Source organism: Propithecus coquereli, unplaced genomic scaffold (genome assembly GCF_000956105.1).
Source record: "Propithecus coquereli isolate 6110/MARCELLA unplaced genomic scaffold, Pcoq_1.0 Scaffold59, whole genome shotgun sequence".
Lineage (NCBI taxonomy): Eukaryota > Metazoa > Chordata > Mammalia > Primates > Indriidae > Propithecus > Propithecus coquereli.
The window spans coordinates 689,782-714,600 of record NW_012151840.1 but is presented as its reverse complement, the minus strand read 5'-3'; the positions used below and the strand labels follow the sequence as shown (position 1 = coordinate 714,600).

The window sequence follows — 24,819 nt, the reverse complement described above, 5'->3', positions numbered from 1 at the left end:
GCGTGACTTTGGCCGGCAGTTTGGTGGGTCACAGGACCTTGGTGGGCACCTGGACGGATCAGGGGACTGCAGCTGGTGGTGGGACATGTTGCAGGACCTTGGCGGATTCCTGGGCTTGTCGTGAGACCTTGGCCAGTGGCTGGGCGGGTTGCTGGACCTTGGCGGATGCCTGTGCAGGGCGCGGGACCTTTGCAGGCACCTGGACAGGTCGGGGGTCTCGGCCGGTGCCTGGGTGGGTTGCAGAACTAGCACTATAGTCCACAGCGAGGTGGCTTCTCGGGGCGCAGCGGCTTGGCAGGGCAAGGGGGTGATGCGGGGCACCCCGCCGGGGAGTTCAGGTGGCTAGAGCTCTCCCTCCACCAGGTCTGACTGTGGCAGCTGCTGCAGTGCTACTCAGGTGGCAGCGGCCGTGCTCTCGAGATGGCAAGATGGTGGCAGCAGATGCTGAGGGCCGGTGGGCACCTGCTCTGCTGGGATTTCTAAGAGGTGGTCAGTGGGGCGGGGGGCGCGGCACCCAGTCACAGTGGACGTGAGAGTGCCCGCCCTGCCTGCCCGCTCTGTGACCTGGCAGGGGTAATGGAGAGACCGCTGCCATGGAGCTGCCCCTCTGCAGATCGGACACTCTGGGGCGGAGAGCATGGATTGGCGTCTGTTGCTGCGACCTAGGACCAGAAGCTGGGGAGACCCCACCGTGTCTGTTCTGTGGTGCAAAGCTGCTGCCGTCTCCACGCACCTGCCTGATCAGTCTGGAGGCCTGCTGCGGTGCAGCTCCCGATTTCAGTGTCCACTGCGGGCGTGCGGTGCCCCAGGCATCTCTCCCTCAACCTCGCCCCGTGTGTGTACGCTTCCCCCAGGTACCTTCTGATCGTGCCGAGAGGACCAGCCCACCTCTCCCCCGCTTTGGGTGTCTCCAGTTGTTTGTCTGATGATTCTCTGAGACTCTCCTCTGGTGAACCCTGCCCACAGCCTTTGATCCTCTCCTCCAGAGCGTTGAGCGCAGGCGGCTTCTGGGCCCCCATCTTGACCCAGACTCTCCAGAACCACGATGTTTTTCTATTTTATTTCAAGATTTTCCTTATTTCTTCTGTTTGGGTTTTATTATTTATTTTTTTACTCCTGTATGTCAACTTCTAGAAATGTAATGCTCTATATTATTGTTGTAAATATTATGCCCTCTTTAAAAACAATTGGATTTCCTACAATTTACAATGGCATTAATGGATATAATTAATCTTTATTGATTTATCAACAATCTCAATACCTTTCCCCTTTTGTTTGACTTCCTTGGACTTTATGAATATGTAATTATACACAAATAATTGGCTGTATATTATGGATGCACCAAAATTTATTTAAGCAATTTTCTGATGATGTAATTTATATAGAACTGAACTTTTCATTATTATCAAGAATCCTGCATAGAATCAAAGGGTTAAAGATATTCACATTTAAAATGTTGTTAGTGATTGCCAAGAAAGATTTAGTAATTGCTTTCACCTGCAGAGTGAGGGATTGCCTTTCTCTAAACTTTTGCCAACATAGCACTAGAAGAAACCAATGTTTGAAGAGCAGAAGGCTGCTTTTTTATTACATAAGCAAAACAAAGAAAATTAAAACTGTTATTAACCAGAAATAACCATTGTCAACAATTTAATGAATATCTGATATAGTTTGGATAGGGGCCCCTTTAAATCTCATGTTGAAATTTGATTCCCAGTGTTGGAGGTGGGGCCTAGTGGGAGGTGTTCGGGTCATGGGAGGTGGATTCCTCATGAATGGCTGGTGCCATCCTCACAGTAATGAGTGAGTTCTCACTCTGTTAGATCCCACCAGAAGTGATTGTTGCAAAGAGCCTGGTACCTCTCTCCCCTCTTTCTTTTGCTCCTCCTCTTACTGTGACACACTGGGCTGTCCTTCACCTTCCACCAGGAGTAGAAGCACTTGGGGCCCCCACCAGAAGCAGATGGGTTACAACGCTTTTTGTGCAGTTGGCCAAACTACGAGCCAAATAAACCTCTTTTCTTCATTAATTACCCAGCCTCAGATATTCCTTTATAGCAACACAAATGGACTAAGGCAATATCTAGAGCTACATTTATAGCCATGTCTATATATTTATTCATTTCCTTTTTATTTCTTTTTATAAAAATGGATCAATTCTGGCCAGGCATGGTGGCTCATGCCTATAACCCAGTGCTTTAGGAGACTAAAGCAGGAGGATAGCTTGAGCTCAGGAATTTAAGACCAGCCTGGGCAGCATAGCAAGACCCCTTCTTAAAAATTTTTTAAAAAAATATATTAGCTGGGTGTGGTGCTGTGTGCCTTAGTTGTGGCTATTCAGGAGGCTGAGGCAGGAGGATCACTTGATCCTAGGACTTTGAGGTTGCAGCGAGCTATGATTGTACCACTGCACTCCAGTCTGGGTGACAGAGCAAGACTCTATCTCTAAAAAAATAAAATAAAATAAAATAAAATAAAATAAAACAAAATAAATGGGTCAATTTGTAGAAACTGTTTCAGAATGCACCTATAAAGAATTAATTGACAATAGAACCACAAATATTTTAGTTTGTCCTTATTGTATTATTCTAAAGTTATCATTATTATTGATTGAATAGTATTTCTTTATTTGGCTATACAGGAGGACAAAAAGAATTAAAAGTGGAATCATACAGCAAGAATATCTTGGTGCTTAAATAGAGGAGGTTTCAAGAAAGGGAAAATCATGGCAGCGAATGAAGTAGTTGGTGGAGAACTTATGCTGTGTATTCAAATTGCCTGTTTCCTCTTCCTGCTGGGTATGAAATCACCAGCCAGGTGATCTGTCCTTGACATAAGTCCTTTTTCTATAAAATGAGGTATTAGTGGTATCTACTTTATATCGTTGTTTTGAGTATTAGTTGAGGTAATGCATGTAAAAACCTTAGCACAATGTCTGGCAACTAGTAAACATTCAAAATGTTAGTTGTTAATATCATTACCTGGCAAACCTCTGCCATCAGGTAGATGCTCAATAAACGTTTGCTGCATGAGCTAAAGTTAGGAAGCATGTCACAAAAAGGGAAGAAAGAAGAGATGTAACTCGGAGGGACACTTTAAGACCCTGTGCTAACACAGACTATGGGTAAAGCAATTGCTGCTGGAGGAGGGGATTTTGAAATCATGTCATCTTTATGAACCCTGCCCATATTCTGGGCTTTTCAGTTGAGCTTCCCAGAGTCACCTGGCAATGGTAGAATCCTTAATCCCATTAAAAAGGTTAGGAAGCTTCCACTCATTAGTTTGTTCTAGTTTCTAGGCTATTTTAATTTTATCTTAAAACCAACTTCTTTATAAACATTAGTGACCAAATCTAAGCTTCTCACGTGGCTTTCCCTTTGGTAAACCATGAGTGAGGAGAAGTGCTGATGTAAGGAGATATTTAAAGGGTAAGAAAGTGTCTTTTATTTTCAAAGGCCCCATTAAAAATCACTATTTTTTAATTTCTAGACTATAGGTTTTGTAGGTGAGAATTCAAAGCTAGCAGTCAGGTAGAGCATCACATGAGAATAACTCACTTTCCAGGGAGATCAGAATTTGCACTTTTGTTACAGTTGAGGTGTGGGGTGAGGACTCACCTCTCCCTCCACTCACACCCACTGATTTACACAGGGCTAAGCATTACCACAAAGAAAATGAAAGCCTTGAACTTTGTCCATTCCTGGGTTCAGACTAGAGAAAATGAAAAAGCAATGGTAAAAAATTACAAGTGCCTGAGAGAAAATTTACTGTAAGACACAAAAGAGCCTGGCAAGGTGATTCCAAATTAGCAGCAGGGTTAGAAGGGAGTAGAGCTTCCAAGTGCAGCCTGGCAGCTGGTACCCTAAACCTGTCTACATCCAGCTGTTCTGGGTGCATGCATTTACCATGGGAAGAAAAATGGCAGAGTGTATCACACAGAGGACAAGGGCATTGTCCTTCCCTCTCTTCAAAAGACTTTAAAACTTCAGCATCTCAGTAGCACAGCGATGCTTTTTGGTGAAACTCAGCTTCCATGGGGGTGGAATTTAAGGTTAGAAGAGGCCAGGGTGACCCTATAGTGTATCTCCAGAAATGGTGGCAACAATAGGTATCAGCCAAGATTAGTTTTTTAGATGCATGTGAGACATTCCCTGCGGACTCCTAGAAATATTAGTTAGAGGAAGATGTGCTGCTTTGCAAGGGACTGGTATCCCTACACGAACCAATTGAAGGCCTAGAGTTGGCAAGATTCAGAGATTAAGGTTAATATGATCTCATTTATTCGTAGGGCTTGTGAGGTTCAGAAACATTTGGGAAGATTAGGATTTCAGAAAGGAGGCTAAATCACTGAAAATTGTTGGCATCTTTTTCACTTTTGTCATATTCAAGATTTGAGACACTGAGGCAATATTTTTTAAATAGTGATAACTAGGAAAACATTAAGCCAGATATTTACACAAAGAAATATTAAACAACAATGAAAACAAATGAACTATAGCAACATGCAATAATATGGATGAATTTTTGAAATACAACATTAAGTGAAAAATTTTAAAAAATTACCTACAACCATATAGCCTTTAACTTATAAGGTTAAAACAACTAATATAAAAATATATATTTAAAGGAAACATAGATGCATTAGTATGATGTAAAGGGGAGAGCAAGAGGACAATGAACAGGAGGTTTAGGCTGATGTTTACATCAAGTGGAGTGAGGCAGAGGAATAGGATGGGAGAAGCCACATCGATGGAGTTGGTTATTGTTTTGGGATTAATGAGTGCTTGTGATAATAAAAACTAAGTGGGAATGGATCATGCATGGAAAATGATGAGACAATGTCACAGGGCAAAGATAACAATTAATGCGATTCTTTGCACATAAGGTCTGCAGTGGGGATGGAGGAGTCACACATTCAACCAGATTGCAGAGACTTCAATGAAACACCGAGGTAATTTTTCATAATAACTAATGTTTTTTTGGTTGGGAATGTCTCCTACAAGTACAAAAATGCACTTCGGACAGAGTCATCTTAAAATCTTTTTCTATAATTTGTTTTGGTTGTTTTTAATTTGATAGCAAGAATACAGCATACACAACGAAACATCACCAATGCCATTATCAGCTACATGAGAAAGGAAACAAAATATTTAGAGCAATGTTTATACAGAGATAGCATATTAAAAGCTTTTGATCACACTTTGATTAAATGGTCATGGCTGTGCCATTGTGGTCCCAGATAGAACATTTCTCTCTCCTTCTCTATTCCACAGCCCTAGGAGCTGAGGGCCCTTCTGTCCTGCCATGTGTCTCCACTGAGAAAAGAATGCAGCACTTGCTCAGAGACTGCCCACTCTGTTCCCAGAGAACACTGAGACTTAGGCACGGAGGAGATTGGCAGACCTTTGCACAGCCTCCTGTCGCCGGCAGCCCAGACTCCTGGGAGGCAGAGTCTGGAGAGAGGGAGAAAGTGTAGCTGGAGAGAACAGGACAATGGCACAGGCTGCTCTCAGGGGTCTCTGCAAGCACTCTGGGTAAGGGTCTAGTGGTCCAAGGCCAATGGTACACATAGGACGTTCTCATAGTTTTCTGTGTCATCTTCATGGGCCTGCCCTGTGGACTCATCTTGGGGTGCCTTCTTCAATTCTGAATAAAAGACTGCAAGTTCCTAGAGAAAAAACCACAATGGTAAGTACCTAAATACAGATGAGGAAGGGCAGAGAAGAAAGAAAGCCAGGCAGTGTGACTCACCTTATCCTCCCGATGCATTCTTGGTGAATTCGCTGTTGGATGGGGGCAGCAAAGAAAAGCATTAGACTGTGGGCAATGTATGCCAACTCACAACCTCCTTGCAATGCACTCCGAGCCATTCTTCACCTCGCTACTCATCTCCTGACTGTTTCCTCTGATGAATTCTTCCAAGCCCTCACAGAAAAAGTACCCCTCCACACACAACACACGAATAAAGCCTTTTCCCTTCCACCAAATGCTCGAATGACTTTCATGATGATTTCCATCTTGCTCCTCTGCTCATCGCAACCCAGCAGAGAAGGGGCCCCTCGACCTGTTGTGGGCCTCTGTGGAGATCCTCTCAGAGAATGTGGCAGATATGACTCACTTTGCGTGAGGAAATTGGAAAAGGCCAGAGAGGACATAAGGAGGAGGTTGGAGGAGGTGCCAGAGTGCAGAGAGAGGCAAAGGTCAAGCTTTGGAGTGGAGAATCAATGTAGGCAGTTAATCTAGGCAATGAGTGAATGTGCGTCTCAAATGGATTATGTTGGAAACAGATTGTTGGAAGATTGGAGAAGAACAAGACTAGAAACAAAGAGACCAAAGAATTACAATTGTCTGCACATTAGGTTATTTATTTCTTCAATCAAAAAATATTTCAAAGGGCCTAGAGTTTTCTAAGCATTGAGCTAGATGCTATGGGTACATTAGCAAAAAATTACAGTGTCTGCCCTCAAAGAGTTTATGGGGCAACAGTGGCAGCATGGCAGCTTGGAAAGATAAGAGGGAATGGATCGATTATATGATTGGCAATATGGGAGGAGCAGGTAATGCCTTCGATGTTGGACTCGTATTTAGATGACTATGATCAAAGACCTCTTGCTGGATCTGATAACCCACTGCCACCTCACCTCTACTTGTCTAAAAAGTATCTCACCTGAATTTTCTGTTGTATGCGGTAAGCTCCAGATCTGGGAATAAACTATGGTGCTATATACAGGATTTACTACTGTGAGAGAAGAAAAGATATTGTAGTTGGCTGTAGTCAAGAGCTCACATTCCAGACTCTCCAAATTCGTAACCACCCTCTATCCCCAATATAATTCCAGGAATGCCATTTTTAGTGGCAAGGCCATGGGATGCTGCTCAACCCCTGCCCCCTCCCTGGCTCATCCCTGGAGCCCTCTGCCCACTGGGGAGTCCTCACCACTGCTGTACACTGGTTGCAGCTCCAGTAGGTCTAGTGGCTCATGGTGGGCGGGCTCTTGGGGGTCTCTACCGGAGGGACTGGATGAGGAAGGCATCTGGCACTCACTGGGACTATAACTGTGCCAGAGGGGAAGAGACAATGAATAAGAAATATTTGTGGATTACACAGAGTCTTAAGGAAATCACTACCCAAGAAGGCACAGAGCCCAGCATGATTCATGTAAAAATATTGTGGCTGCTTCTGCATGGCTCCTTTGAGAAAATACCAAAAGGAGTGTGGCACAATAGGAAGCCTAGGGCAGTATTATAGGGCAGGCCAGCGAGGCAAGGTCAGAGGGCAAAAGCCACACAGTCTCAAGGCCCCTTTGATAGAATACAAACTCCTATTGACTAATGTTTAAAAGTATTTTCATTGCTTCTCAGCCTTTTGGATAAGATCAAATGTAAAATTATTTTCAAAGATATAAGTACTTAAACATTGATAAACAAAGACTTCTGCATTCTCACAGAACTTGAACTTTATCCTTTTTAAAAAGATTCCTTTCAATTTTCTACATCATATTACAATAATCTACCCTTCCTGTAAGATACCATGAAGGTTCTTCAGGAAAAGTGTTGGGTTTTTTCCCCAATTTTATTTCCTTCTGCAATTAATATTGTGAATTCAACATTGTCGGCATTCAGTAATCGTTTCCTAAATGTATGAGTGGAGGAATGAGGAGGAAGGGAATGAATAAGCTGTAGCCCTGTGAAAGATGATGTCATTAAGATGTCAGTGGTCAATTCTCTACCGGAACACATTTAAGGAAGCAGATAAATTAACATGGATAACAAATAACATGCACTCTTGTATAAATAGGTATAAGTGAGTATCATTCACAACTACAAGTGGAAGTGGCCTTCTCATCACATTTTTGGATTTAGTAAGAATGTGAAAATGTAAATAGGAAGTCCATTCAAATCTTTTCGAGATGTAGGTAATTCTGTGTTCCTATCTTGTGGGCATAAATAAATCATGAAAATCCTGGCAGCACAAGAAGCAGAGACCTCACCTAGATGTTCCAGTGGTAGAAAGTCCCCCTGCAAAACAAAGGAACACTGATGGTGAATGAGCTGTGCGGATAATGCGCTCTATGTTAGAACGTTCTTCCCTAGAAATCAGTCTCACTCTAGATCTCCGCTATGACAAATCCAGCTCCATTCCCCATGTCATGCTATAGGTGAAGAAGGTGGGATTTTGAAAGACATTTACCCAGAATCCGACTTACTCTGAATCCTTTTTCAATCAGTAATGATCAGGTGAACAGCAATTCTAAGTAGCTGAGACTGAGGAGCACAAGTGGGACAAGTTAATATTTAACTCTGGGCCAAAGGCTTCCCCACATCCATTCCTTATCCTGACTGCAGCCCTATGGGGCAGAGGGAAGTACACTGAGGCCTGGAGAGGCCAAGAGGGGCTTAACATTGATTCAGAGTTCCTGCACAAGTATGAATCAATGGGACTACCACAACAAGCTCAACACTCTCTTTCTCTATGTGTGACCCCTGCAAATCTATTCCAGCAACATGAAACTGCCTGTCATTTGGGTACATAATGGTTTTTCCCCCTCTTTAACCTGGCTAATTCCAATCTATCTTTCCTCCTCCAGCGCTTTCCCTAATGTCAACAGGCTGGATTAAGTGACCTATCTCCATGCATATAGAACCATGTAATATTAAAATTATTATATTGTATTGTAATTGTTAATATTTCTATGTTTGACTCTAATTCTTTCCTTCATGAAAGGATGTGCTACTTGAGGCTGAAAATCTTGCCTTAATTTTTTTGGTATTCCCAGTGCCATGCCTAGCAGTTTTGAATCCTACTTTATCAGCCTTAAAAATATGGCAGTTTTCCATCACTGAAATATTGAAATCTTCCTGGTCTGCCCCAAGACAAGCCTCCTCCAAAGTTCCCATCCCTGTCTTTGGCCTTTTTAAAATCTGTGGCTGTATAGCTTTCTCACTCGGCTCACATGAGTAATTGTCAAAATAAACATACCAACCTTGACTCTTCTGAAACAAACATCAAATGATGCCTGTAAACCTTGCCCTCCTGAATTAAGCTAGAGGTATACAGTCATGAACTGGTCCTGTATCTCTCTCCTCAGAGCAATTGCATCCACAACAATCAACAACCAATATCTTCCCTTTGGGCAGTTAGCACAGTCCTAGGATGTGTCTGGGAATCAGTCTGTCTCCTCATTTATAAAAGGGAAGACTGCGACCTAGAGAGGTGGGTATTTATAATACAAGCTAATAGTCCCTGGAGACATGGGCCAGTCATACTAAGGAGTTTACCCAGATTGTCTCATAGCACTTAAAAGGTAGATACCATGGTTATAACCACTATAGATGAAGAAAGTGGGGTTTGGAGAGTTTAATTTACTTGCCCAATATCAAGTTGTTGGCACATTACATTACTGGAATTTCCACCCAATCAGTCTGGCTATAGAATCAATAAATTTATCACTCCTTTTGATAAATTGTAGGATTCACTCAGGCAAAGAGCAGAGCTCTCCAATTTTAGAAAAATTGGGAGATCTGAGCTCCTCCCTGAAAAATCTGGTCAATGATGAGAAAGGAAGGTTTGCTATGATGGGGTAGGAAAAATTTTGAGAAGAGAAGGGCAGAGACCCTCTGTTTTATAAATGGTCATAATTCCTTAGTGAGCTTGTTATTGAAAACAACACTCCCCCTAGATCTGGGGGACAGAACCACCTGAGCTTCTGTTCACGTGGATCACATAAAATGGTAGTTAGTATTCTTTCCTTCCGTGGTGCTGTGTTGACTGAGCAGTTCGTTTTTTGAACATTTTTCACCTTAACCTTGAGACTCTAATGTCTTCTTTGAGCATATGACAGATTAATAAATGATATCCCAGATAAATAATGAGAGAGAAAAAGGAAAAGTAATTTTGAAGGTGGGAGATGTGACCAGCTTTCTACAAGTCATCAAAGTATACTGGAGAGAGTATAAACTCAAGGGTTAGGTAGACTCCAGTTAATGTCTAATTCTGACTCTTAATAGCTATGTGAATCAGGAAAGTTTATTTAACTTCCCAAACCTCCATTTCTTCATCTCTTATACAAATATAACAATATTGGTTGAATTGAACTGAATTATACTTATTAAATAATTGAGAGAATTAGACACACTATAAAATTTCATACAATAGATTTTAAATGAATGACATTTTATGATGAATACTATTAGTGTTAGAATTCTTATCATCTTTATATATTTAAAAAACATAAATACATATACATAATTTTATATGTAATCTTATTTAAGAAAATATTAAGTATCTTTAGAATATCGGTTGGTGCCACTTTTCTTACAAAGAAGCTGAAAGATGGAGGCTCATCGATTGACCTGAAAATAAAGGTGAGAGGTAAGAGGACAAGGCTTTGCCAGGATGACTGGGAAAAATACATAAGGTTTCATCATATTGAGGTCCAAATGTTTTATTTATTTGTTTATTTGCTTGATTTTCAGTACAGTCCCTGAGAAAGGGAGGACAGGAACACTTGGCCTGATGCAAAAGAAGATGCCATGTTATGCCACATGGAGGGTCAGACAGAAGGTAAAGGATTAGCAGTTCCACAATCTAAAGTCTTGAAATTTTGCAACCTAAAGCACTGAATAAAAGATTCCTACATCCAAAGGGTTCGTGATCCATGAAAAAAATTCAGAGAGAGAGAAAAAAAGCAGCAATAGAAGAACAAGGATAAAGATGACAGCAGATTTCTTGTCGGAAAAAATGCCCATGAGAAGACAGTGGAGAAACATCCTAAAGGCACTGAAAGAACAAAAAAACTGTCAACCTAGAATTCTATGTCAGCAAAAATATGTTTTATAAATAAATGCAAAATAGAGATTTTACGGGCATAAAAATGCTAAAATAATTTATTGCTAGCAGACCTCTCCTGTACTACTAGTAATGTTAAAAGAAGTCCTTTGGGCAGAAGGAAAATGATACCAGATGGAAATACGGATATACAAAAAGGAATAATGAATATTGGAAGTGGCAACTACATGAGTAAATATATAACATTTTTTCTTATATATAAATCTCTTTAAAAGATAATTTATTATTCACATGAGTAATAATGTGTCTGGGAGGGGGAAAATGGAAGTACACTATGGTAAGATTCTTACACCCCATGTATAAGTAGCAATATTACTTGAAGATAGACAGTGATAAGTTAAAGATGTATATACTATAAACCCTAAAGCAACCAATAAAATAACAAAACAAATACAGATAATAAGCCAACAAAAGAAATAATATAGAATAATAAAAAATACTCAATTGATCCAAAAGTGGATAGAAAAAGAAAAACATAAAACAGATGGGACAAATCAAAAACAAATAGCAAAATAGACATATATCTAACCATATCAATAATTACATTACTATAAATGACCTAAACACCTCATTGAAAAAGTAGGCTATCACATTTGACTGAAAAAAACAAGAATTAACTGTATGCTATCTATAAACATATGTACTTTAAATATAGGGGCACAAATAGGTTAGAAGTAAAAGGATGGGAAAAGAAATACCATGCTAACACTAATTATATTAATACATTAATATCAGGCAAAGATTATTACAGATAAGCGATACTACCAGGGATAAAGAAGGTCATTTCATAAGGATAAAGTAGTTAATTAATCAAAACACATAACAATTCTAAACATTTATGTACTAATAATGAGCACCAAATTCTCAAAGCAAAACCTGATAGAATTGCAGGAAAAAATAGACAAATCCACAATTATAGCCAAAGATTTCAATCTTCCATCTCAATAACTGGTAGATCAAGTAGACAAAAATCAGTAAAGACATAGAAGAATTGAATAACACTATCAATCAAGTTCATCAGCAGACACGTATACTATACTGTTAAGTCCTTCAGCAGAACAAAAATAATACCAGGTAGAAATATGGATATAAAAAAGGAATGAAGAATACTGGATGTGGTAACCAAATGGGTATTACTTTGACACCAAGTCATAAAAAAACATGACAAGAAAAGAAAGCTACAAACCAATAGCTCTCGTAAACATAGACGTAAACATTCTTAACAAAATTTTAGCAAATCAAATCCAACAATCGTGATCCATTTGGATTGACCACAGAAATGCAAGACTGCTTCAACATTCAAAATTCACCTTATGAATAGACTAAAAAAAAAAAGTATGATTATCTCAACCAATGTAGAAAAAGCATTTGATAAACATTTATTTCTTTTTTTTCTTCTGGTTATGTTGTCCCCCATTTTTAATTCAACGAATTTATGGGGTACATGAGAAATTTTGTTACATGTATATAAGGTGTAGTGATCAAGTCAAGGTATTTAGGATGTCCATCATTGGAATACAAAATGTTTTTGTTAAGCATAGTCACCGTACTTTGCTATTAAACATTGGATTTATTCCTTCTATCTTACTGTATGTTTGTATACTCTAACCCACTTCTCTTCATTCTCCCCACACTTACACTTCCCAACTCTCTCTTATTTATCTTTCCACTTTCTACCTCTATTGGCAAACATTATTTCTATAAAAGTTCTCAGCAAATTAGGAATACTAGGGACTTCCTCCACAAGGTAAAGGCATCTACAAAAACCCACAACTAAAGTAATCCTTAATGGTGAGAGGCTGAATACTTTTCCCCTAAGATCAGGAACATGACAAGGATGTCTGCTCTTACCACGTCTACTCAACATTGTACAGGAGGTTCCAGCCAGTGCAATCAGGCAAGAAAAAGAAATAAAAGGAATTAAGAAAGGAATGTCTTTATTAGCTGAAAATATGACCATCTATGTAGGAAATCTGATGAAATCTACAAATCAGATACTAGAACTAGTGAGTTAAGCAAATTTTCAAGATATAAAATTAATATATAAAAATCAGTTGTATTTCTATATATTAGCAACGAACAATCAGACATGAAATTTTAAATATCACTCTCAGCATTCTTTATTAATTTTATTCAAATTTCACTATATTTAATTCGTATTCAAATATATCTCAGCATTTATCATTGCACCTATGGCGATTATTTTTTGTTACAAATGGAGGACTTTGTTTTTTGTTCTTTTTGTTTCTGGTAACTTTGGAATGGAAGTGGAACAGTAAATAATTAATTTTCTAATTTTTAGTTGGAAGCAAAACTCTGCTACCTACACATGAGGTAAGAAGTTCATTGAGAAGTGTATTCTATGTTTTTTGTTACTATTGCCTACAGAGTGACAGTGAGTAGTAGAACTGAGGGCTTAGTAGCCAGAAGAGAATAATTGATCTTTATCGGATGGACCACAGAACTCCAAATTATTATAGCAATGGCAAAAGTCACAACATGAAAGGGTAGGAGGACATAGACACCCACCTGATTTCCTTTGGGTCCTGCAGTGGCACAGCAGAGCGGCAGGAGCAGCAAGGCCAAGGATGCAGAGCAGTCCCCCGATGGCTCCTGCAGTGATAAGGCCTGCTCTGTTCCTGGAGGTCCCTGAGTGGGGAGATCCACACTTGAGTCCTGGTGGCAAAGATTTGTAATATAGACAAAAACGATGCAGGTGGTATTTTCTAGGTTCTGATTTCTCCATTTGAATTATCTTTAGTATAATCTGTAATTTTCCAAATAATGGCACATGAAGGGTGTTTGCCAGCATCTAAGATTAAAAGTTATTTCCTTTCCCTCTCCCTCATAGAATCAGTACCAATCTCCAGAAGCTTCAAGCCTTAATGTGCATGTTCAAACACTTCTTGACAGTGGTAGAATTTGTGCAATCTGCTGGAGAAATATTTTATTGACAATAACTGTGACCTGTAGCCCAGGTAACACTAACCCACCTGTAACACTGAGCATCACCACCTCACTGCGCTGGGCCCCTAGGCCATTGTCTGCCTCACAGAAGTAGTTTCCAGAATGTTCTGCAGTCAGAGAGAGGTTGAAGGACACTCCTCCTCCAGAGGGAGCTGAGCTGTTCCCCAGAGTGACATCCTCGTGGTAAAACCAGTACAGGATTGGGGGAGATCCTCTCAGGGCCTCACAGTGAAGCTCCACCACGTCCCCCACCACAGCCTGGGCCCTGGCACCCCTGAGGGTGAGGACAGGGCGAGACGCGGGAACTGAGGGAGGAAAAATAGTTCACTGGCAGTTTTGCTAAAGTGTGCGTACAAGAGAACTTAACAAAGGAATATGCAATATAGTTTAGCAGTAGGAACATAGACCTGGATTCAGGAAAACCTGGGCTTAAATCCTGTCTCTGACCTTTATTAGCTCTGTAATCTCGATTTTTAAAAACTTTTAAATTTCTCTCAGTCTTGGCCTATTCCTCTGTAAAATGGAGCTAATGATAAATTATATCTCAAGCTATTGTAATAAGAATCACGTACTGTGTGTAAAGTTCTCAATAAATATTGACCATTACTATTGATATAAATAATTAAAATCTAGGTTTATTTTTAAACATTCCTACTCCTGAATCTTAGCTCTAAGACCTAGACTTCAATATCCATCTAAAAGTAGGGCCTCGCGACTCTCTATGCAATCACCTTGCTTTATTTTTCTACATAGCATTTAGCACTACCTAACTAAATGCTATCTATTTATCTATCTATGTTTGTTGTATATCTGATTCTCCCAATAGAATGTGAGTTCCATATGAATGGACACTCATCTGTTTGTTCATTGCTATTCCAGCTACTGGAACTTTGCCTGGCTTGTGAAATTACTCAATAATTGGTGATTGAATGGATGACTGACTTGATCCAAGCTGGCACAAAAATATCCAGATAGAAGAACATTCATGACAATGATTGCCATTTTAACGGATAATTATAGAAATAGGACAGCCAGGAAGAATAGAAAACCATTACTGTGGAATATGAACTATAAGATTGCTGGTCTGCTAAGTTGTGAGGAAACCCAGATAAGCTAACCTGTGTGAAGTGCTTTAGATGTAAGCCATGTGCTTCACTTTCAAGGGAGGATTGATAAGGATCTTAGAAAGCTCTGCTTGGCATTAGAGATCAGCTGAAGGAAGTGAGTGCGAATATGGAAACTATTCATTGCATAGCAATAATTAAACTAGAAAATGAGCCATCTCCTGGCTGCAGGAGAGATGGTGCCTCCTGCCTCATCAGGTAGAGATGCCAATCCTGGTAGTGGAAGCGCAGAGTTCCTGCTAAACTGAAACTGATGGCTTGAGTTTGGCCCTTCAGTATATCCTCTGCAGTATAAAGTGAGCAGGGCAGGATGCGGATGGCTTCAGGGAGGTCTTTATATGGTGTGGTATGATCTCAGGGTGCCTTTCCACCCATCTCTGGGCTTCTGTGTTCTGGAAGCAGAGATTCCCAACTTCTTCCATCTCATGACTTGCTCTAGGGTTCATGGAACCTCTGGTTCCATATGCACATTTTTCTAAAATCGAAGAGTTCTAGGGCTGAAAAAAACACGGTTATTACCAAGTTTACTGGTCTCCAAGGTGGAGTGCAAGACCTCCTATTGGAGTGTGAGAAGAACATATGAGAATGACTAAGAGTATTTAATTTTGAGCTTGAAATTTAAAAAGATATTCAGCCTTACTAGTATTTACGGTGGTACTCTTGCTCAGGCATACATCACACACCTTGTGTTGGGACAGGACAGGAGTTCCTATGAAGCAGGGCCCCTACAGTGTGGGGTGGGGGACAGCAGTGCTTTCATCTATTTGTTCACTCTCAGCATATTGGAACATATTGCCCTTTTAATTGGCTACTTGAGTGTTTTTACAGATTATTTTAACTTAAATAATAAAATCTTCACAGTGCTTTGTGATGAGATTGGGGAATGACCACAGACCTTTTAGTATCACACGAAAGTTGTTCTATTATTTGGTGGCAAAGTTCTAAAAAGAGAAGTTAAATGTAAAGATGAGCTGTATGTTTTACCGTGAAGAAAGACTAGTATATGATTTGTGTTGATTTTTTTGGGGTGATCAGTGGCTATCAACAGTATAATACTTAGCAAACACTTCTAAAAAGTGACCTTTACCAGTATTTGTATTGTTAATGCTTATCTAAACTCATGCTATGGAGATGATATTTCAGGAAATAGTTGTATAAAAATATTTATATTTATATGTGGTTTTATTATCATTTATTAAAAAGTAAATATGTCAACTTTAAAAATTTATATCTGCACCCTTTAAAATCCATGGAAACAAAATGTTGCAACTGGTTTATGATTTTTCCAAAGTTTGAACACATTTGCTATAGATTCAAACATGCAGCACTTCCCACTCACTTTACAAGAGCAACTAATTGACATCAAAGAGAATGCAAACTTACTAGTCAAATTTCAATGAAAATCTGTGTAATTAGTGTATGGGATTAAAAAATGAGTATCATGCATTTGAAAGAGCAACAATGATGCTCTGTTTCCACTTGGATCTCGCTATATTTTTAAGCTATAACAGACACTGAAACCAATTGGAATAAGCAAAACTCAGAAACAAACGTCAAATAATTGTACCATCAAAAGGAAGCCAAGATTTTCAAAATAAATGAAGCGTATTCAATTATAATTTTAGTCAGATATTCTAAATCAAAGATTTTAAAATATTGTTATTTTCATTCTTATTTACTGTATATTTCTCTGTTTGCAATGTATATATTAAGGTAGTCCAGTAGTACAAGTATATAATTAATAAACACATATATGGGGTGCATGTTCAACATTTTGTAAGTGGTTTGGGATCAAGAGTTTTTGTATCTCCCTGATTTATTTGACTCAATTACTTTTTAAATAAGGAAACTGAGGACAAAACTAGTAAGGAGACTTGTTCAAGACTGGAATCTCAGTCTTAGCACACTGTCTGGCATTCCTAGGTTCTAATACCTCCTTGAATCATAACCCGTGTGTGGCCCATAGGAAGGATAATTATCAACCAAAATATCATAAGTGTTCTAATAGTTTGGAATCTTTGGAGAACAAGAGTCCATGGCAAAATCAGAGAATGTAAGAGTTTGAGTCACTGGGAGCCAGTCATTGCCATATCTCTTTTATTCTGCCACCTCCTCCTGTGTCCCAAGGCCATATCCTACCCTGCATATGCTAGGCACTTTGGAATGACCATGGCTTTTGGACTCAGGGTCTCTCCTAAATGGCAGGGCACATTGCTAATTGCCAACATGGGCTGGACGTGGGAAATGCAGATGCCTTGGTGCCCCGGTGAAGAAAAATTTTCTTAGGAGATACTGAGAATATCAGGTAAATGGGACCCCAGTCAGAAGGCATCTGAGAAAAGTGAGAAGGCTAAACACTCATTAGAATCTGGAGGCTGTGAAAGAGCCCTGCCGCTCTGATGGCTGGAGATATCCACCAGAGAGACACTTTGCTTAATGATCCAAGGAGTCAAGTGGGAATTAGATTGGATCGAGGTACGGGCAGAAAACAGTGGCTAGGAGTGATCTGGTCATTTGTTCCTGGGCAAAGGAATTCAGAAATAAGGATTTCTATACCATGTTCTTTTGTCAGTAATTGCTGAGCCATCATGTATCTGGTATTTTGGAAAGTCTTTGTGCCTCTACCAGAAAGAATGTGTGCAGTATATGGCTATTGACAACAATGACAGAGGAAGTAAAGGAACGGTCTAAGTTGACTGAATGTGTAGTCACGACAAGGAATCCCAGAACTCTAAGGTGAAGGCAGAGAAAGCAGGAAGTCTGCTGGGATATCACACCAGCAGATAGCCCAGTGGAGCTCTGTTTGTGAGATAGCATAGTCTTTGTTGGTATTAATTGCTGTGGGCATGTCCCGCTTACCTGTGACATTGAGACTCACTCTCTGACTGCGCTGGTGACCCAAGCCATTGTCAGCCTCACAGAAGTAGTTTCCAGAATGTTCTACAGTCAGAGAGAGGTTGAAGGACACTCCTCCTCCAGAGGGGGCTGAGCTGCTCCCCATACTGACGTCTTTGTGATAAAACAGGTATGAGATAGGGGGAGAGCCTCTCTGGGACTCACAGTGAAGCTCCACCACGTCCCCCTCCACAGCCTGGGCCCTGAGCATCCTGAGGGTAAGGACAGGACGAGACGCAGGAACTGAGGGAGACAAAAGAGCTGTCAGAGAAAGATTCCGATGCCGTGACAGATTCATAACCCCACGCAAGGAGCCTAGAAATAGACACACCCCTTGATCGCTTCTGTTTCCCACCGACCACACTTTCCTCATCTAATAATAAAGGCATTTCTTCAAAACCAAGAGAAAGAATCCTATGCAATCATGTTTTCATCACCACTCATTGTTAGGTTTGTTCCAGGTGGGAACCCGAAAAGTGTGTATAGGACGGAATGCGGTTAACAGATGTCGTAAATCTAACAGACGGCTGCAGCCAGCATTCCTTTTCCCTGATAGGGACGAAGTTTACCCCTCCCTCTCTCTCCTGATGAGGATGACGCTGGAGCTGAAGGATGGATGTGACTGGGGCAGGGGTCCTAGGAGCTGGTTGTTCGAAAAAAAATTTATTACAAGCAGCTGTTCTGGCCCACTTACTCCCCCCTGGAAAAACCCTCTATAAAACCCAAGGCTCTCCCCTTTTCTCTCGTGGATGCTTTCTTCACCTCCACCCATCTGCACCCAGATGCTCAAAATAAACGGCATTTTGCTACCCATGAGCCTTCATGTGTCTCTCTCTCAGCTCCGGACCTAACATTCAGTCCTCCCCACAAGGAGTAAGGCATCTTAATTTATCTTCCCATCTTGCCATTCCTTGAATAGCTTTTAAATCTTCACATCCCTGTTTTGTTTTTCGCTTTTTCCCTCCTTTAGAAGATCCTCATGGCTGTCAGAGAACCTAAACCTTGGCTTGTGAACCAAGGCTGAGCAGAAGGAAACTGGAACTTACTTTTCACGGTAACTGTACTCCATTTGCTGTGGACGGGGCCGTGACTGTTGTCAGCTGCACAGTAGTAGCGCCCTGCGACGCTCTCGTTCACAGAGCCGACCTGCAGCTTTGCCACCAGGGAACGCTGGGTCTTTCTACCCACACTTCTTCTTCCATCTTTGTGCCAGGAGAATGTGATAGTCCCTGTACCCTTAGCTACTGAGCAGATAAGGACCAGATTTTCTCCTTCGATCAGCTGCCCTCCAGAGGGCTGAATCTCTAGATTCACACCAGACACAGGGACCCCTGGGAGGACACAAGATGACATGTGAGGGTCCCAGCGGCAGGGACCTCGAGGTCAAAGAGAAGCCTGGAGTTGCCATGAATAGACCAATAGCAGCAGGTGCAATCGGCAGTGGTCCAAAGTAAGAAATAAGAAATTACTTGTGTATATTATTATAAAGGGAATGACATCCCTCCCCAATTCCATAATTTTCATCGTTGGGGAATATGGGGACCAGGTCCATGGTCTTGCTAAACCTAATGTTGTCTACAGCCACATTTTATGGAAATTTATCTCTAAGGAATTACTGATGCACCAATGAAGCACAGAATAAGAGAGAACACGGGAAATGTTCTATCCTGAAGTGACTTTACTCAGAATCCAAACCCTTCTCCCATCCTTTGAGACTTCTCCAGTCTTGTTTCCATGTCCCCACATTCTTCTCTGACTATTCCAGTTCACATTCATCTTCCTCTTTTCTGACTATTGTGATGTGAGTTTAGGTCAACAAACGGAAGCACCATAGGGACCCCTAAAGACTGCACGTGGTCATCTGTGCTTCTGGTTGTCTGCTGACTCATGAGAGAGCAGATTCTGTACATCTCTGTAAGCATCACAGTGTTGGGCACTCAGTAACTGATCAACAACTGCTGTTACCTGACTGAGGTGGAAGAGACCGTTCTAGGGCCTTTAGACCAATGTCGAGCCTGAAGAGGGAAGAATACCAAGAAAGCTGGATGTCCCTCCCTGTTATGTCCACCATCCCGGGGGCAGGAGATGTCATTGTTCTGCTCTCCTCTCCCCAGCTCTGGCTCTGGAAAAGCAACCACTAAGATACTCACTCTGCACATGTATCCAGGATCTCTGGCTCATTTTTATGACATTGTGAATCACTGTCTTTGCCTCACACCAGTAAGACCCTGAGTCTTCACTCCGCATTGCAGTGATTTGGAGCTCTGGGGAGCTGCTCCAGCCTGATCCCAGGACCTGGCTATCTCTGAAGAAGCAGAACTGGAGTTGGACCACTGACTTCTGCTGAGGGAACTGGGTCTCCCGGATCTCACAGGTCAGGGTCATGTGACTTCCCTCCATGGAGTTGGGAGGGGCTGGCTGTCAGCACAGGATATGGAAACAGCTCTAATGAAAAGAATAAACACAATCCCCAGGACAGTGAGGCTCAGAGCTCCTGGAGAGGTGCAGCTGTGTTCTTGGCACCAGCCATCAGGAAATAGAGAACCGTGTGTATGGAACCATCTCCCTCCCATGGCTGGGCCGTAAGAGTCTTTTCATGAAATCCGCACTGATGAGCATCTTCCCTCAATCCTCACAGCTTCTCTGCCAAATCCTACAACCCACAGGAATATATAGCCATTATCTTGAACTTTGATCCTTAGAGATTTTGAAATTTCTTTCCTTGTTGTTATAAAAAATTCCCTAGAAGCAGTGCAATGTTATTTGTCATTGTCCCTGGAGACTGAATTTAGCATGACGGATTCTGAGTTAAAACTACCACAAAGCTGTTCTCCATCCTTGTGGTAAATTTTTTCACTAGTGTACTCTTCGTTTCTTCCCCAACACCTCAGAACTACAATATCTCCTTCAAGGACAGGGCACGAAGCCTGCAGGATGAGCCAGTTGACAAAGAGCAGAGGAGCACACTCTGTTTATCGCCTGCTGCTTCTGTCTTCACTCTCATTTCTGCCCATGGGGCAAGAGCCACAGTCCCATATACACCTGCAAATGTCCTCCTACAACATTGCCAAAAGGCCCCAAACCTGATTCTTCCTTGCCCTGGGAGAATGAGCAAACTCCCAGAAAATGGCCTTGAGAAATTTCCACACATGCCTTTAAACAAAAGGGGAATATTGTCCTGTACCTTTCCCAGACCAGATCCTTTTTGCCTGGTGGCCTCTGGATTGCCCACACTTCTCCAGATGAAGGAGACAGACAGTGCACCATCGTGCTGCCGCCCTGTCTCCTTATTCTCCCGGCTGGGATCAGTACATCAAACATCCCCATGCCTGCTTACAATTCTGCCCGAGCTCCCTGCCTTAACCCAGTCCTTGGACACTCAGCCTAGTGGTGTGACGTTAGCGATTCCCCTTTCTTTTCCTCACGAGATGAAAATTCCACATGCACAGGGTCACTCAGGGAGCATCCTTGGGTCTTGCGTTAGTAATATCTAGATGTTTTTATTTGGATCTCTTCAGATTTTCTTTCCAATAAATCCTCATTATGATACCAAAATGCATCCCCTGGGCTGGGGAATGGGATTTCCTGTGTGTGAGAGTCATTCTCCTTCCTTTGAAGGTTATGGACCATGGAGATCCACAGAAAAGTATAGCTTTTGGAGGGGCCCTTGAATAGGAAATGGAAAGTGAAGGAAAGGGAAGGTAGGCACAGAACAGGGGGCCAAGGGGAGAAGCCTGCAGCTGGGAGTTTTCCTGGACTAATTCCCAGTGGGGACCAGGGTTGGAAGTGCAGCAGAAACAACCTGGGGGAAATGCCTGGGACAGAATCTGTTCTTCCTCATCCTTTGCCTAGGCTGGAGGGAAGGGGTGTCATAGGGAATAGGTCTCAGGTTCTTGGTATGGTGTCATAAAAGCTCAGGAGATGTGTTTTGAAGTTGGACAAACACCATGAAGGCTTCAGAAAGTGGGCTGATTCTGAAATGCTCCTGTCCCATCCATTCCTATCAGCGGTGAACCTGGGATGTATATACCTGAAAAGCAGTTTCTAGACTCTAGAAAATCACTTCCTACTTGTTAACATTTAATGAACAAGATTGTTTCACTTTTATTACTTTTAAACCATGCTTAGTTTGAGATTCTGTGAGGAAGGCAACTGTACTCTCCCTCTAAGTTGGACGCAATAATTAAGGGTTATAAAGAATTTGAATGAAGGAGGATGGGCTGCTTGAGAAATCAGACGCGTATGGAACTACAGCTGCGTGGTGGGTGTGGAAGTGGAGGTATGGCAGTGGCACGAGCTCCTTTTGGAGATGGATGAGGGTTTTGCTGGAGCACTCCCCTCGTGAAAGGGAGCTGTTTCTGTGTCCTTTGATAGCAGCACTGGTTTGGAGATGCAGAGGGACAGGCATTAGGGAATAGGGAGATCTCTCAACATCGGCCCCTTGCCTCTGCCCTTCCCTCTGCAAATGTTTCCTTCCTTTCTACACTGAGGCATCCTGGTAACGGGGGAAGAACTGGAGACTGGGGAGGTGAGAGGAGGGTCTGTTCACCCAACATAGTAACAGGTGTGACCCCAGATCAGTAGCACCACTGATGTTGGTGCCTCTCTCATGTACAGGGCTTGGGACAGGCTGTGCAGGCCAAGGGGACGAATGTCCAGACAGCAGGAGGAGCAGAGAGAAGGAGAAACTTATCAGATTGTTCTCTTCCAAGAACTGTGAGGGAGCCTAAATTGAAATATTAGCACAGGGAAATGTTTCTCAAATCTTTGCAACCAGACACTCTCTGAGAAATTTGCTAACAACCCAGCCATACCACTTCTTCTTCTTCCTTCCCATTTCTTTGCTCTCCTTCTGTATCACCCATAGCCCCTACAAAACAGCAACAACAACAACGACGACGAAGACGACAAGAACAAATGGCCTCTAATTTATGTTACAAACATGTAATGGCTGTGTCCACATCCCTGGCTCATCTTTTTGTTATTGCTTGCTTAGCAGCTTTCTACTTCACTCCCTCCCTCTCTTCTCTAGCCTCAACTCAGAGTGCAGAGGCAGGCAAGAACTTGGTGAAATGATTTATCCTCCCCTTACGTCTTGGGCTTTCTATTGTTCCTTCTACTTTTTTAACCTCTGGTTAAATTTTGGCTTAAAAAAACTCAGAGAAGGAGTCATGTTTCTTAGTAGACCTTGCCTTACTTGTCTAGGCTTTAGAAATAACTATTTATCTGAAAAATGATTTAGTTTGAGCCTATAAGAGGGAGGGAGGGATGTGGACTTGTGATTTGGCAGAAAGAAAAAGCCAAGTTTCTTACAAGATAAAGAAAGCAACGGGTGAGAAACCAAGGGCGACATACCTGGCTTGGTCTGACGGTTATATTTGGAGGCTTTTGATTGTTCTGAGAATCCAGCTCCGGTCACTTCCCATGTCTTTCTACCTGTCTCTGAAACCCAAGTGGAAGCAGAAATAGAAGCTCCTTGGCTTTTCCCGCGGGTGACTTTAGGAACTGAGGCCACTGTCCCAGCCCGGCCCATCTACTCACCCAAGATCAGCAGCAGCAGCCACAGAAGCATGGGGACCTGGCCTGGCCAAGGGCAGGACAAGTGTATCTCTCCAAAAGTCAGGCTTATCTCCCTCCAAAGAGGAGGCTGCTACTCGGCTGAGTCCTGTAAGAATTAGTAAAAGGGAAGAACTTAGTATCGTATCTTAATTTGGGTTCTGAAAATATGAACGTGGCTGCCTTCCTAAATGCTATTTGTATTTCAATCCCAGCAGTTGTGCAATTTTAGATGTTCAGGGTCATCTTCCAGCAGCTTGGGTCTCTTAGGAGAAATGCCTCCAATGCGGTACCTGGGTTCTCTGGAAATGTCAAGCTGTGGATTTGCTAGTACTCAAATAACTTTTTTTTTATTTTCAAATGGAAAACCCCTTTCTTATCTCAAATTCACACCACCTTTGGTTCCGCATGAAGTTCCAAATATAGGCCAGCTTGATGACTGTGATATCCTGCTGTTTAGTGCTGTGAGTTGTGCAAAGTCAAGATGTCAAAGCATATGCAAAAGCCTTTTTGACTTTCACATAAATTGGCAGGAGGCTTCTGAACAAGAACATTATAGAAATTTACAGATTAGCAAAAGGGGCTGCCCCTAAGTCCCACCCAGATCTGTGCAAATTAGGAGACAAATGAGCGAGTGTACAAATAGGAACCCTGATTTTTAAAGCCAGAGCCCTTTTCAGAAAGGACTTTCTTCACCTTGCAATCAAAGAGGTCCCACCTCATTATTTTCTTTCAGGGTCTGAGTGATTTTTTTCATTGCATTTATCACAATTTGTAATTATTTTCTTGCTTGTTTTTGTGTCTTCTTTCCTACTTACATTTAAGGACTTATGTTTGTCTTATCCACCATTGTAGCTCCTGCACCTCTAACAGTTCTTTCTTGAAAGTAGGCCTTTAATAAATATTTTTTGAAGGACTATTGAGCAGACTGTGAAAAATTATGGACAAGTGTTTCTCAACTTTTTTTTCATTATTGCTTTCCTGAGGAATCTTTTTAGACATTTTTTCAGCCACTCCCCTCTTCCAGGAAATTTTTTTTTTTTTGAGACAGAGTCTCACTCTGTTGCCTGGGCTAGAGTGCCGTGGCGTCATCCTCGCTCACAGCAACCTCAAACTCCTGGGCTCAAGCGATCCTCCTGCCTCAGCCTCCTGAGTAGCTGGGACTACAGGCATGCGCCACCATGCCTGGCTAATTTTTTCTATATATTTTTAGTTGTCCAATTAATTTCTTTCTATTTTTAGTAGAGACGGGGTCTCGCTCTTGCTCAGGCTGGTTTCGAACTCCTGAGCTCAAACAATCCACCCGCCTCGGCCTCCCAAAGAGCTAGGATTACAGGCGTGAGCCACCGCGCCCGGCCTCTTCCAGGAAATTTTAATACCACACACATACTGTTTATCTGTTTATGTGCTGTATGCATAGCTGTGTGT

General features: G+C 41.7%; 1 protein-coding gene across 1 annotated transcript; it reads right to left on the bottom strand.

The window, feature by feature from the left end:
- Positions 1-5,542: 5,542 nt before the first annotated feature.
- Positions 5,543-20,272, bottom strand: FCRL3 (Fc receptor-like 3). Its single transcript, XM_012658486.1, has 10 exons — positions 19,986-20,272; positions 18,882-19,166; positions 17,800-18,078; positions 13,843-14,121; positions 13,379-13,498; positions 7,992-8,019; positions 6,938-7,056; positions 6,668-6,736; positions 5,752-5,783; positions 5,543-5,668 (listed from the first exon to the last, which is right to left on the bottom strand). The coding sequence occupies exons 1-10, from the start codon at positions 20,233-20,235 to the stop codon at positions 5,543-5,545; spliced, it is 1,587 nt and encodes a 528-aa protein (XP_012513940.1). The 5' UTR covers positions 20,236-20,272.
- Between the last annotated feature and the right edge of the window lie 4,547 nt (positions 20,273-24,819).

Excerpts from the sequence above, each read along its gene's own strand:
- FCRL3 (XM_012658486.1), bottom strand. The coding sequence starts at position 20,235 with ATGGAGGGAAGTCACATGACCCTGACCTGTGAGATCCGGGAGACCCAG. Across the intron at positions 13,499-13,842 it reads GGTGATGCTCAGTGTTACAG|GGACCTCCAGGAACAGAGCA; the intron begins GTGGGTTAGTGT and ends CTCCCCACTCAG. Across the intron at positions 5,669-5,751 it reads GAATGCATCGGGAGGATAAG|GAACTTGCAGTCTTTTATTC; the intron begins GTGAGTCACACT and ends TTTTTTCTCTAG.